The sequence below is a fragment of the Caretta caretta genome, chromosome 24 (genome assembly GCF_965140235.1).
Source record: "Caretta caretta isolate rCarCar2 chromosome 24, rCarCar1.hap1, whole genome shotgun sequence".
Classification (NCBI taxonomy): Eukaryota; Metazoa; Chordata; order Testudines; family Cheloniidae; genus Caretta; species Caretta caretta.
In genome coordinates this window covers 13421095-13435851 of record NC_134229.1, presented here as the reverse complement: position 1 = coordinate 13435851, position 14757 = coordinate 13421095, and the positions used below count along the sequence as shown (strand labels likewise).

General features: G+C 60.6%; 1 protein-coding gene across 1 annotated transcript in view; it reads left to right on the top strand.

Annotated features, from left to right (window-relative positions):
- The window catches only part of ARHGAP33 (Rho GTPase activating protein 33), a 49740-nt gene that overhangs the window by 17786 nt on the left and 17197 nt on the right, over nt 1-14757 (top strand). The window contains 7 exon segments of the mRNA XM_075122953.1: nt 1981-2047; nt 3014-3082; nt 9214-9375; nt 9940-10042; nt 10898-11042; nt 14104-14186; nt 14606-14713. Of these exon segments, the coding sequence (XP_074979054.1) occupies nt 1981-2047; nt 3014-3082; nt 9214-9375; nt 9940-10042; nt 10898-11042; nt 14104-14186; nt 14606-14713 (737 nt within the window).

The window sequence follows — 14757 nt, the reverse complement described above, 5'->3', positions numbered from 1 at the left end:
GGGGAAGTCAGAGAGCCCTGCACCCCCACGCTGCAGCCAGCAGTGACTCTCAACCAGTGAGTAAAACAGAAGGCTTATTAGTCGACAGGAACACAGCAAAGAACAGAGTTTGTTAGCACAGAAATCAGTGACTTTCAGCAAAGTCTATTTTGGGGGGACCCCGGGCAGGATGCCCTGGACTCCCCCGTCTCCAAGTCCCCCAAAGCTGACTGCCCAGCTACCAGAGACCTGACCTCCAACACACCTGTAGCCCTCCCTCCTGGTCTTTGTCTCGCTTCCCGGGCAATGTGTCCCCTGGTCACACCCCTCTACCGGGTCTCAAGTTATGAAGCCATAACATATGTGCAGGCAGCTGGAGCTGCCTCAACTGCTCCAAGGGTCTCAGCAAAAGTCACACACCCTTATTCCCACTACCAAGGCATTGGTGCAGTACACAGGGAAACTGAGGCACACACAATATTCATGCAAAACAGTAAGACTCACATAGGCTCATGTACAATGTAACAAGGAGGAAAACTCCACTTCATCACAACGTTTTCCTTCCGAATGGGAGTGGGCAGCAGCTGGGTGAGCGTCACTCCCTTTGGAAGTGGATTAGGAAGAACTGCTGCCATTGGGAGGCTAAGCACCCACCCAGGGGCTTAATTCAGTTTAAGGAATGCACATTGAGTTCACACCTTTGGCTGCTCCAGATTCAGCCCTGGGGTTCATCGTGTCCAGTGGCCTCCATCATGTCACATGGACAGATCCCCATGCCATCCGGGGGGTGGGGCAGGAATTTACCACACGGGACGAGTGGGTGTCCGTCTTGGGGTAGCGTGTGGGGATCCTCCTGTAACAAAGCAGCCTTTGGCAGGACACACTGAGAGTATCAGTTCAGGACAAATTGCTTAGAGCAGGGCAGTCACAGCCCGAGGCTGGAGGTTCCTTCACTACTAAGGCACACCAAACCAACCAAACAGAGAGGACTTTGGTTTCACCGCACTGGCTAACCAGAAGTCACACAAGCAATTCCCTCAGGCACTCCAGTTTCTTCTCAGTATCACCACCAGTGCCCCTCATTGTGGGGACAAATGGTTATGAAAACCAATACCCCAGTAACCAAAAAAAGGTTCTCCCGATCCCAAAGGACCAAGCCCCAGACCCAGGTCAATATACAAGTCAGATCTTACCCACAAATCACGCTGTTGCCAATCCTTTAGAATCTAAAGGTTTATTCATAAAAATAAAGAAATATAGATGCGAGTTAAAATTCGTTAAAGAAATCAATTACACAAAGTAATGGCAAAGTTCTTGGTTCAGGCTTGTAGCAGCGATGGAATAAGCTGCAGGTTCAAATCAAGTCTCTGGAGAACATCCACAGCTGGGATGGGTCATTCAGTCCTTCGTTCAGAGCTTCAGTTTGTAGCACAGTTCCTCCAGAGATAAGAAGCAGGATTGAAGACAAGATGGAGAAGATGCAGCTGCCTTTTCTAGTCCCTTACCATGCAGCCTGTGCGTCCTTTGTTTTAAACACAAGCTGGCCAGCACACGGCTTGAAAGCCTCAGAGTTCTCTCCATAGGCAGGTCCCTGCTGCCTTGCTGAGTCCTAAGGTGTATCCACCTTCTCTCAATGGGTCAGTTGTGTAGCTGATGGTCCATAATGGGCCATCAAGCAGGCTAGGCTGTGCTGATGCCACACTGTCTGGGGTGTCACCCAGCATAGCACAAGTTTGAAATACAGACAGTATAGAGCCAATACTTATAACTTTAAATTAAAAAATGATACAGGCATATAGACAGCATAATCATAACCAACAGATCATAACCTTTTCATAGACACCTTGCTTGACCTCCTTTGTACAAGATTTGGTGCCACTATAGGACATTGGTTGCAACAATGATCTACACAGTCACAGTTCATGTCAATACATCACACCCCCATGTTCAGCTATTGGGGGTGGGGCAGTGGACCCTGACTCCATCTGTCTGTCTCGCCAGGTCGGCTTCTTCCCCAGCGAGTGTGTTGAGCTCTTTCCGGACCGCCTGGCGCTAGGGCTCAAAGCAGGTGATGCCTGGGTCCCACAGCTGGGGTGCTGCTCCTCCTGGCCTTGGGGACTTGGGGGGGTAGGGGGCAGGGTGTTTAGGGGGAGACAGGGTGAGGGGTGCAGGTGTATGGGGGATATTGGGAAGCTGGGGTGGGGGCAGGGAGTTGGGAGGAGATGGTGTGTTGGGGTAAGGAGGGGGTGGGGTAAGGGGTGCTGGATTGTGAGGTATAGAGGAGGCGGGTAAGGGGTGCTGGGGTTTGGGGGCACGGAGGGGACGGGGTGTAGGGGTAGGGCAGGAGTGTGGGGGGACAGGGTGTAGAGGTTGGGCAGAGGGTACTGGGGTGTGGGTGCATGGAGGGGATGGGGTGTAGGGGTGGGGCAGGGGGTGCTGGGTTATGGGGGTATGGAGGGGACGGTGTTAGGGGGTGCTGGGGTGTCAGGGTACAGAGGGGATGGGTTGTGGGGTGTGGTAAGGGGGTGAAAGGGTGTCCGGGGGTTTGGGTTGTAGGGGTGTGGCAGAGGATGTGGGGGTATGGAGAGGACAGGGGTTAGGGGGCACTGGGGTGTCAGAGTACGGAGGGGATGGGATGCAGGGGTGGGGTAAGGGGGTGTTGGGGTATGGAGGGGACAGGGTGTAGGGGTGTAGCCAGGATTGTGGGTTATGGAGGGGATGGGATATAGCAGTGGGGCAGGGGGCACTGGGGTGTCAGGGTGCAGAGCGGATGGGGTTCAGGGATTGGGTAAGGGGGTATATGGGGGTTGGTATATGGGGGCATCCTTTCCCCCCTAGCTGGGGTCTCCCCAAGGACTCCAGGGTCTTTCCGGCACTCTGCAACACGTCTTGGGTTCTGGTGCTCAGCAGGGCTGGGCCATGTCTGCTCCATGGAGGGGCGACCCAGGGTGACCCTTATCTGGGGTGCTGGGGGGGGGGGGGCTCTGTCTCCACCATCCCAACCCCTTTTCTTCCCCTCTGTTCCCCCCAACAGACACAGACGGGATGGGCACCAGCATCCCTGGGGTCCTCACGCCTCAGGGGCCCCTCTCCCCGACGTTGGGTAAGTACAGCTGGTATAGAGGGCCTAAACAAGGGAGGCAGGGGGAAACACTACAATAACATTCTGCATCCCAGCGCTGGGCAAGCTGTCCCCATGCAGCATTATATACAGCTGTTTCCACTTGCCCCGCCCCAGAGGTGGCTTTGTCCCAGCACAGAAAGAGCCGTCCCCATGTGGTGTTGTGTGGCTGTTCCTGTCTGCCCTACCCCAGAAATGGCTGCATCCCAGTGCCAGGTGAGCTGTCCCCGTGTGGTGTTATCTGTAACTGTTCCTGTCTGCTGTGCCCGAGAGGTGGCTGTGTCCCAGTGCTAGGCGAAACTCCCTGTGCGGGTTTCTGTGCGGCTGTTCCCGACTGCTCCGCCCCAGAGGTGGCTGTGTCCTAACGCTGGGCAAGCTGTCCCCGTGTAGCGTTATGTGCGGGTTTTGCTGGCTACCCCACTCCAGAGGGGGCTGTATCCCAGCGCCAGGCGAACGGTCCCTGTGAGGTGTTATGTGCAGTTGTTTCCGGGTGCCCCACTCCAGAGGTGGCTGCGTCCAAGCACCGGGCAAGCCGTCCCCATGTGGTGTTATGTGCAGTTGTTTCTGGATGCCCCGCCCCATAGGCGCTGACTTCTACTGGTGCTGGTGGGTGCTCGACCCCCTTCTGCCCCCAGTCCCACCCCAATTCCACCCCAGCCCTGCCCCCTCCTGCCCCCATTCCAACCCCTTCCCCAAATCCCCACCCTGGCTCCGCCTCTTCCCTGCCTCCTCCCCTGAGCGTTCCACGTTCCCCTCCTCCCCCCTCCCTCCCAGAGCTTGCTACAGCTGTTTGGTGGTGGCAAGCACTGGGAGATAGGTGAAGGAGCAGGGATGCGGTGCGTTCAGGGGAGGAGGCAGAGACGGAGGAGGAGGAGGTGAGGTGGCCTGGGTGCCTGGGAGCTTGGCTGCCTCCCAGCACCAGCCGAGCTGTACCCGTGTGGTGGTATGTGCGGCTGTTCCTGGCTGCCTTGCTCCAGAGGAGGCTGCATCCCAGCGGTGGGCAAGCTGTCCCTGTGAGGTGTTACATGCGGCTGTTCCCAGATGCCCCAACCCAGAGGTGGCTGCGTCCCAGTGCCAAGCAAGCTGTCCCCGCGTGGTGTTATTTGCTGCTGTCCTTGTTGCCCTGCCCCAGAGGTGGCCAGACAAGCTGTCCCCAAGTGGTGGCGTGTGATGCTGTTCCTAGCTGCCCTGCCCCAGAGGTGTCTGCGTACCAATGTTGGGCGAGCTGTTCCCATGTGGTGATTGTCACAGACTCCCAGGTCGTACCCACTCTTGGCCCTGTACGGTCCCTGGGGGGAACCCCCTTCAGTGAGACAGCCCTTCACAGGGGTCCACTCTGTCTTGGGGGTTAAGCCCCTCCACATCCTGGAACCGCACCTCTGAGCCTTAGCACGCCTGACTCTCTCCATGGGCCCCCTCAGGGAGTCCATTCGCTCTGGACCCCCAGGACCTCCGTGCCCAGAGGGAGTAATGCCCCCCGTTCTCTAGACCGGAGCGACTCTCAGCCAGTGTAACACAGGAGGGTTTATTGAGCGTCTGAACCCAGCAGAGGAAACTCTCAGGGCCCTCAGGCCTGGCCTCCCCCAGCACAGCACATCTAAGCCTCCCCTGCATCCAGGGGGGCTCTGCCTGCTCTCCACTGCCAGCCCAGAGAACTCCTCCTTCCAGCTGGGCATCCGATATCACCTGCCCCCAAGCCCCGCCTCTGTCCTTTGTCTTTTGTCCAGGTAAATAGGGTCGCCTGGGGCTCCTCTCCTCTCAGCCCTGCTTTGTACCCCTCTGGCTGGTCAGCTGACCAGGGTCCACTTTGCACAGCCCACTGGCTGTGGCGTCTGAGCTGGGCATCCCGGTCGCCAGGTCACCAGTATCTGGGGTACCCATTCTCCCGGCCATTGGCCAAGGTCCCAAGTTCTGTCGGCTGATCCTCTGTAACAACAAACTCCCTCTTCCACCACCTCGTTAAACCAGTAATGCCCAGGGAAACTGAGTCCCACCCCCTGTGCATGCAAACCATTGAAAAAACCACGAAAATCCCCCACTTAGTCACATCTCTCCCCCCTTCGAGTCTGAACTGAGCGGGGTCACTTAGCCAGTGACCTGGGGAAGTTCAGGGCCCCCGCCCCATGATAAAGCATGGGCTATAACATTGGCACTCCCCCACACATGGACTTCCTCCATGTCATAACCCTGGAGGAGAAGGCCCCATGTCAGCAGCTTGGCATTAGCCCCTTTCATTAGGTGCAGCCACATCAGGGGTGAATGGTCAGTGTACACAGTAAAGTGCCACCCAAATAGATACGGCTTCAGCTTTTTAAGGTCCCACACCATGGCCAGGCGTTCCTTCTCTATGGCTGCATAGTGCTACTCCCGGGGCAGCAGCTTCTTGCTCAGGTACACAATGGGGTGTCTCTCCCCCTTAGTATGAGTTTGCATCAGCACCGCACCCAGCCCGGTGTCTGAGGCGTTGGTGAACACCAGGAAGGGTTTGTTAAAATCCAGGTTTACCAGCACCGGGCTTTGGATAAGTGCCCCCTTCAGCACACAGAGAGCCCTCTGGCACTGCTTGGTCCAGACCATCTTGTCTGGCTTTCCCTTCCTACAAAGCTCCGTGAGGGGAGCTGCCAGGGAGCTAAAGTGGGGCACAAACCTCCGGCAGTACCCTGCCATCCCAATGAAAGCCTGGACCTGCTTCTTAGTCTGGGGAGCAGGCCAGTCCTTGATTGCCTTCACTTTGGCCGGCTCCAGCTTCAGGTGGCTGCTCCCCACCTTGTGGCCCAGGTATGTCACCTCTGCCATCCCTACCTTGCACTTTCCAGCTTTTATGGTCAGCCCTGCATCCTGGAGGCAACCCAGCACCCTCTTCACTTGGGACACGTGGTCCTCCCAGGTCTGGCTAAAGACACAGATATCGTCAATATACGGTAGAGCAGTGCTACTCAAAGTTGTGGTCCACGGACCAGTGCCGGTCCGCGAGCCATCAGCTGCTGGTCTGCGCACACGTTGGGGGAAAAAATTGCTGGTCCCGCACATCAGAGAGCTTGAGAAGCACTGGGCTAGAGCAAAGTCCTCCATCCCCCTTAGTAACTGATCCACCAGGCGCTGGAAGGTGGCAGGTGCCCCCTTGAGGCCAAAAGGCAGGACTAGGAACTCGAAGAGCCCGGGGGTGGGGGAGGTAAAGGCGGATGATATTAAACTGGGAGGAGGGTAGATACGCTGGAGGGCAGGGATAGGATACAGAGGGACCTAGACAAATTGGAGGATTGGGCCAAAAGAAATCTGATGAGGTTCAATAAGGATAAGTGCAGGGTCCTGCATTTAGGACGGAAGAACCCAATGCACAGCTACAGACTAGGGACCGAATGGCTAGGCAGCAGTTCTGCGGAAAAGGACCTAGGGGTGACAGTGGACGAGAAGCTGGATATGAGTCAGCAGTGTGCCCTTGTAGCCAAGAAGACCAATGGCATTTTGGGATGTATAAGTAGGGGCATAGCGAGCAGATCGAGGGACGTGATCATTCCCCTCTATTCGACATTGGTGAGGCCTCATCTGGAGTACTGTGTCCAGTTTTGGGCCCCACACTACAAGAAGGATGTGGATAAATTGGAGAGAGTCCAGCGAAGGGCAACAAAAATGATTAAGGGTCTGGAACACATGACTTATGAGGAGAGGCTGAGGGAACTGGGATTGTTTAGTCTGCAGAAGAGAAGAATGAGGGGGGATTTGATAGCTGCTTTCAACTACCTGAGAGGTGTTTCCAGAGAGGATGGTTCTAGACTATTCTCAGTGGTAGAAGAGGACAGGACAAGGAGTAATGGTCTCAAGTTGCAGTGGGGGAGGTTTAGGTTGGATATTAGGAAAAACTTTTTCACTAGGAGGGTGGTGAAACACTGGAATGCGTTACCTAGGGAGGTGATAGAATCTCCTTCCTTAGAAGTTTTTAAGGTCAGGCTTGACAAAGCCCTGGCTGGGATGATTTAATTGGGGATTGGTCCTGCTTTGAGCAGGGGGTTGGACTAGATGACCTCCTGAGGTCCCTTCCAACCCTGATATTCTATGATTCTATGAAAGGCAGACTTTGCCCTGGCCTCTGGGTCCAAAGGCACCTGCCAGTAGCCTTTGGTGTGATCCATAGTAGTGAGGTACCGGGCACCCCACAACTTGTCAAGGATCTCATCGGACCTAGGCATGGGATAGGCATTGGACATGGTGACGGCATTGAGCTTCCGATAGTCCACACAAAACCAGATTGATCCGTCCTTCTTGGGGACCAGCACTATGGGAGAGGCCCAGGGGCTGGAGGACGGCTGGATCACCCCTAAATCCAGCATGTCTCCGACCTGTCTCTCCAAGTCCTGGGCTGCTTTCTCAGAGACCCTGAATGGGGAACACCTGATGGGGGGGTTGGCTCCCGTCTCCATCTGGTGAACAGCCAGGTTAGTGAGCCCAGGCCAGTTGGAGTTTGGGGGCACACAGGGGACGGGGTATGAATGCAGCACCCGGTGGACAGTTCCTCTACACAGTTCACCTCGTTTACCTGTCTGATGACCAGGCAGCTTGCAGATCATTCTTCCTCATGGGGATGAGAAGCATCACCTGGTCCCCGGTACCATAGGAGCGGGCATGTGCTGAGTGGTCGTACCAGACCTTCTGCTTCCTCTGTGCCCTGGCTAGGTTTCCCCTGGCCAAGCCCATAAGCTCCACGAGCCTTTCCCAGAAGGTCAGTACATACTCCACCACTGATTCTCCATCGGGGGAGGCCTTCCCTTCCCACTCGTCCCTCATCAAGTCCGGGCTCCCCTCACTCTCCTCCCATACAGCAACTCGAATGGGGAAAACCCTGTGGATTCCTGGGGCATTTCCCTGTGTGCAAACAGCAGGTGGGGTAAATACTTGTCCATAAAGGTTTTCAGCATCATCTTTAGGGTCCCATTGAACCTCTCCACCAGCCCATTGGACTGAGGGTTATACGCTGAGGCCGAGAAGTGCCGGACCCCACACTGCTCCCACAAGCACGGGAGCAGGGTTGACATGAAGTTGGACCCCTGGTCTGTAAGGACCCACTTGGGGAACTCCACTCTGCTGAAAATGGTCAGCAGTGTGTCTGCCACGGTGTTTGCCTTGATAGAGGACAAGGCCACTGCCCTGGGGTAGCACGTAGCAATATGTCCCCATGCAGCATTATATGCCACTTTTCCCACCTGCGCTGCCCCAGACATGGCTGTATCTTAGTACCGAACGAGCTGTCCCCATATGGTATTATGTGTGGCTCTTCGTGACTGCCCCGCCCCAGAGGTGGCTGCGTCCCCGTGCGGGTTTATGTGCGGCTGTTCCCAGCTGCCCTGCCCCAGAGGTGGCTGCGTCTCAGGGCCAAGTGAACCATCCTCTTGTGGTGGTTATGTGTGGCTGTTCCCCTCTGCCCCGCCTCAGTGGTGACTGCGTCCCATTACTGGGTGAGCTGTCCCTGTGTGGTGTTATGTGCGGCTGTTCCTGGTTGCCCTGCCCCAGAGGTGGCTGCATCCCAGCGCCGGACGAGCTGTCCCTGTGTAGTATTATGTGCGGCTGTTCCAGGGTGCCCCGCCCCAGAGGTGGCTGCGTCCCAGAACCAGGAGATCTGTTCCTGTGTAGGGCTATGTGCCACTGTTCCCAGCTGCCCCACCCCAGAAGTGGCTGTGTCCAAGCACCGAGCGAGCCGTCCCCATGTGGTGTTATGTGTGGCTGTTACTGTCCGCCCTATCCCAGATGTGGCTGCGTCCCAGGGCCAGGTGAACCATACTCATGAGGTGTTATGTGCGGCTGTTCCTGGCTGCCCCGTCACAGAGGTGGCTGCATCCCAGTGCTGGACAAGCTGTCCCCATGCAGTGTTATGTGCCACTGTTTCTGGCTGCCCTGCCCAAGAGGTGGCTGCGTCCTAGCGTGGGGTGAACTATCCCTGTTCGGTGTTGTGTGGCTCTTCCTGGCTGCCCCGCCCCAGAGGTGGCTGTGTCCCAGTGTCGGGCGAGCTGTCCCCGTGCAGTGTTATGTGCGGCTGTTCCCAGCTGCCCCGCCCCAGAGGTGGCTGTGTCCCAGTGCCGGGCAAGCTGTCCTCATGCAGTGTTATGTGCGGCTGTTCCCAGTTCGTGACACAGTGTGTAAGAAGCACGGGAAGCTCCTCGGTTTCCTTCGCACCTTCATAAAGTCGCGGCCCAGCAAGCAGCGACTGAAGCAGCGCGGGATCCTGCGTGAGCGTGTCTTCGGCTGCGACCTGGGGGAGCACCTCCTGAACTCGGGGCACGATGGTGAGACCCCTGGCATACAGGGTGTTATCTCCATCCACCTGCCACGCTGCTTCTCCTGGCCTTGTGCTGTGAGGGATTGCCTCCCATCCCCCTGGCCAGATCTCGGCTCCCTGCCCGGGGTTATGGGGCACTTCCTCCAATCCCCCGGCTGTACCCCGTCTCCCAGCCTGTTGCTATGGGGTGCTGCCTCCCATCCCCCTGCCCACACCCCTCCCACAGCCTGGCGCTATGGGGCACTGCCTCCCATTCCCCCTGACCACGCCCCATCCTCCGTCCATGCCCCATCTCCTGGTATGGCACTATGGGGTGCTGCCTCCCATCCCCCCCGGCTGCACCCCGTATCCTGGCTGCACCCTGTCTCTAAGCCTGGCACTACGGGGCACTGCCTCCCATCCCCCCTGGGTGCGCCCTGGCCACGACCCATCTCCCGGCCTGGCGCTACAGGGTGCCACATCCCATCCCCCAGCTATGCTGCCCCCCCGCCACCCCCTCCCGGCCTGGAGCTGGAGGTCTTGGTGCCGCCGTCCATTCCCATGACATCTGCTTACCTCGTGCCTCCTGCAGTTCCCCAGGTCCTGCGCTGCTGCTCAGAGTTCATCGAGAAGCATGGCCTGGTGGACGGGATCTATCGCCTCTCGGGTGTCGCCTCCAACATCCAGAAGCTGCGGTGGGGCCCGGGGAGCTGGGGGTGCCTAGCGGGGGGGGGGGCACAGGGGAGTGGCAGGCAGCGGGGGGATTTGGGCACAGGACAGACGCAGGGCACAGCAACAGATAGGGAAGGGTTGGGGGGTTCAGGGCACTGTGTGGGGTGGTACCAGACTGGCCCCCAAGGTTAGGGGGTAAGGTGAAGAGGCAGGGCAAGGGAAGAAGGGTGCAGGGAGAAGAGTTAGGGGGCTGGGCCCGGGGGAGCTGGCTTAGGAGGCAGGGCGGCACGGTCTGGGGGCAGACTGTAGGGCACAGGGGGGCAGAGTGTAGGGTGTAGGGGGCAGGGCATGGGAGAGCAGGGTTAGAGGGCAGCATTGGGGGGCAGAGTGTAAGGAGCAGGATTGGGTGGCTGGGTTAGGAGGCAGGGCGGCAGGGTTTGGGGGCAGACTGTAGGGCACGGGAGCAGGGTGTAGGGGGCAGGGCATGGGAGAGCAGGGTTAGAGGACAGGGTTGGGGGGCAGAGTGTAAGGAGCAGGATTGCGTGGCTGGGTTAGGAGGCAGGGCGGCAGGGTTTGGGGGCAGACTGTAGGGCTCAGGGTGTAGCGGGCAGGGCACAGGAGGGCAGGGTTGGGGGGAGGGATTGAGGTCAGGGTGTAGCGGGCAGGGCACAGGAGGGCAGGGTTGGGGGGAGGGATTGAGGTCAGGGTGTAGCGGGCAGGGCACAGGAGGGCAGGGTTGGGGGGAGGGATTGAGGTCAGGGGGTAGGGGGCAGGGCACGGGAGAGCAGGGTTGGGGGGCAGGGTTGGGTGGCTGGGTTAGGGGGCAGGGGTTGGGGGCAGACGCTGGCCCACCCATACCCGCTCTCCCCTTCCATCAGGCACGAGTTCGACAGCGAGCGGGTGCCAGAGCTGGGCCGGGCGACCTACCTGCAGGACATCCACTGCGTGAGCTCCCTGTGCAAGCTGTACTTCCGCGAGCTGCCCAACCCGCTACTCACCTACCAGCTCTACCACAACTTCGCGGTGAGCCCGGGCTGCCCCCCGCCTGCCCCCCATTCCCCTACCCCTGCATCCCCTGCCCCCCAACCTCCCACCCCCGCAACCCCTGCGTTAACGCCTGCCCCCCAATTCCCCAACCCCTGCATCCCCTGCCCCCCATTCCCCTACCCCTGCATCCCCTGCCCCCCATTCCCCTACCCCTGCATTCCCTGCCCCCCATTCCCCTACCCCTGCATTCCCTGCGTTAACGCCTGCCCCCCATTCCCCTACCCCTGCATTCCCTGCCCCCAACCTCCCACCCCCGCATCCCCCTGCGTTAACGCCTGACCCCCAATTCCCCTACCCCTGCATCCCCTGCCCCCCAACCTCCCACCCCCGCATCCCCTGCGTTAACGCCTGACCCCCAATTCCCCTACCCCTGCATCCCCTGCCCCCCATTCCCCTACCCCTGCATCCCCTGCCCCCCATTCCCCTACCCCTGCATTCCCTGCCCCCCAACCTCCCACCCCCGCATCCCCTGCGTTAACGCCTGACCCCCAATTCCCCTACCCCTGCATCCCCTGCCCCCCATTCCCCTACCCCTGCATCCCCTGCCCCCCATTCCCCTACCCCTGCATTCCCTGCCCCCCAACCTCCCACCCCCGCATCCCCTGCGTTAACGCCTGCCCCCAATTCCCCTACCCCTGCATTCCCTGCCCCCCAATTCCCCTACCCCTGCATTCCCTGCCCCCCAACCTCCCACCCCCGCATCCCCTGCGTTAACGCCTGACCCCCAATTCCCCTACCCCTGCATCCCCTGCCCCCCAACCTCCCACCCCCGCAACCCCTGCGTTAACGCCTGCCCCCCAATTCCCCAACCCCTGCATTCCCTGCCCCCCATTCCCCTACCCCTGCATTCCCTGCCCCCCAACCTCCCACCCCCGCATCCCCTGCGTTAACGCCTGCCCCCAATTCCCCAACCCCTGCATTCCCTGCCCCCCAACCTCCCACCCCCGCATCCCCTGCGTTAACGCCTGACCCCCAATTCCCCTACCCCTGCATTCCCTGCCCCCCAACCTCCCACCCCCGCATCCCCTGCGTTAACGCCTGACCCCCAATTCCCCTACCCCTGCATTCCCTGCCCCCCAACCTCCCACCCCCGCAACCCCTGCGTTAACGCCTGACCCCCAATTCCCCTACCCCTGCATTCCCTGCCCCCCAACCTCCCACCCCCGCATCCCCTGCGTTAACGCCTGACCCCCAATTCCCCTACCCCTGCATTCCCTGCCCCCCAACCTCCCACCCCCGCATCCCCTGCGTTAACGCCTGACCCCCAATTCCCCTACCCCTGCATTCCCTGCCCCCCAACCTCCCACCCCCGCATCCCCTGCGTTAACGCCTGACCCCCAATTCCCCTACCCCTGCATTCCCTGCCCCCCAACCTCCCACCCCCGCATCCCCTGCGTTAACGCCTGACCCCCAATTCCCCTACCCCTGCATTCCCTGCCCCCCAACCTCCCACCCCCGCATCCCCTGCGTTAACGCCTGACCCCCAATTCCCCTACCCCTGCATTCCCTGCCCCCCAACCTCCCACCCCCGCAACCCCTGCGTTAACGCCTGACCCCCAATTCCCCTACCCCTGCATTCCCTGCCCCCCAACCTCCCACCCCCGCATCCCCTGCGTTAACGCCTGACCCCCAATTCCCCTACCCCTGCATTCCCTGCCCCCCAACCTCCCACCCCCGCATCCCCTGCGTTAACGCCTGACCCCCAATTCCCCTACCCCTGCATTCCCTGCCCCCCAACCTCCCACCCCCGCATCCCCTGCGTTAACGCCTGACCCCCAATTCCCCTACCCCTGCATTCCCTGCCCCCCAACCTCCCACCCCCGCATCCCCTGCGTTAACGCCTGCCCCCCAATTCCCCTACCCCTGCATTCCCTGCCCCCAACCTCCCACCCCCGCATCCCCTGCGTTAACGCCTGACCCCCAATTCCCCTACCCCTGCATTCCCTGCCCCCCAACCTCCCACCCCCGCATCCCCTGCGTTAACGCCTGCCCCCAATTCCCCTACCCCTGCATTCCCTGCCCCCCAACCTCCCACCCCCGCATCCCCTGCGTTAACGCCTGCCCCCAATTCCCCTACCCCTGCATTCCCTGCCCCCCAACCTCCCACCCCCGCATCCCCTGCGTTAACGCCTGCCCCCCAATTCCCCTACCCCTGCATTCCCTGCCCCCCAACCTCCCACCCCCGCAACCCCTGCGTTAACGCCTGACCCCCAATTCCCCTACCCCTGCATTCCCTGCCCCCCAACCTCCCACCCCCGCATCCCCTGCGTTAACGCCTGACCCCCAATTCCCCTACCCCTGCATTCCCTGCCCCCCAACCTCCCACCCCCGCATCCCCTGCGTTAACGCCTGCCCCCCAATTCCCCTACCCCTGCATTCCCTGCCCCCAACCTCCCACCCCCGCATCCCCTGCGTTAACGCCTGACCCCCAATTCCCATACCCCTGCATTCCCTGCCCCCCAACCTCCCACCCCCGCATCCCCTGCGTTAACGCCTGACCCCCAATTCCCCTACCCCTGCATTCCCTGCCCCCCAACCTCCCACCCCCGCATCCCCTGCGTTAACGCCTGACCCCCAATTCCCCTACCCCTGCATTCCCTGCCCCCCAACCTCCCACCCCCGCATCCCCTGCGTTAACGCCTGACCCCCAATTCCCCTACCCCTGCATTCCCTGCCCCCCAACCTCCCACCCCCGCAACCCCTGCGTTAACGCCTGCCCCCCAATTCCCCTACCCCTGCATTCCCTGCCCCCCAACCTCCCACCCCCGCATCCCCCTGCGTTAACGCCTGACCCCCAATTCCCCTACCCCTGCATTCCCTGCCCCCCAACCTCCCACCCCCGCAACCCCTGCGTTAACGCCTGACCCCCAATTCCCCTACCCCTGCATTCCCTGCCCCCCAACCTCCCACCCCCGCAACCCCTGCGTTAACGCCTGACCCCCAATTCCCCTACCCCTGCATTCCCTGCCCCCCAACCTCCCACCCCCATGTTAACACCTGAGGCCCCCCCCCAGATAACAGCCCATTTGCCCTGCAGGAGGCCATGGCGGTGCCCAGCGAGGAGGAGCGCCTGGTGCGGGTGCATGACGTCATCCAGCAGCTGCCCCCGCCCCACTACAGGTACCTGCCCCACAGGGCCGTGGAGGGGGTCGGTGCCCCGCAGACCCGTGGGTGACAGCTGGGGGGGTCGGGGTAGTGCGTGATGGCTGGGTGGGGATGTCGGGGCCCTGCAGACCCGTGGGTGACAGCTGGGGGCTCGGGGCCATGGGTGACGGCTGTGGGGGGGGGGAGGTCAGGGCTCCGCAGCAGTGTGGGTGACATCTGGGGGTGGGTGGGTGATGACTGGTAGGGTCGGGGCCCCATGGGGCCGTGGGTGACGACTGGGGCAGGGCTTAGTGCCCGGCTGGGTGGTGGTTGAGGGCTGGGGGACCCCAAGAGGTGTAGATAACAGTTGGAGGGGGTCAGGGCCCTGTGGGATTGTGGGTAATTGGAGGGCAGGCTGGGGCCGGGTCCCCCTCACCAGCTGCCGCCCCCCTCAGGACCCTGGAGTTCCTGCTGCGGCACCTGGCACGGGTAGCCACGCACAGCCCAGACACCAGCATGCACGTCAAGAACCTGGCCATCGTGTGGGCCCCCAACCTGCTCCGGTAAGCGCCCCCTGGCTTCCCTCTGGACCCCCTGCCAGTCCCCT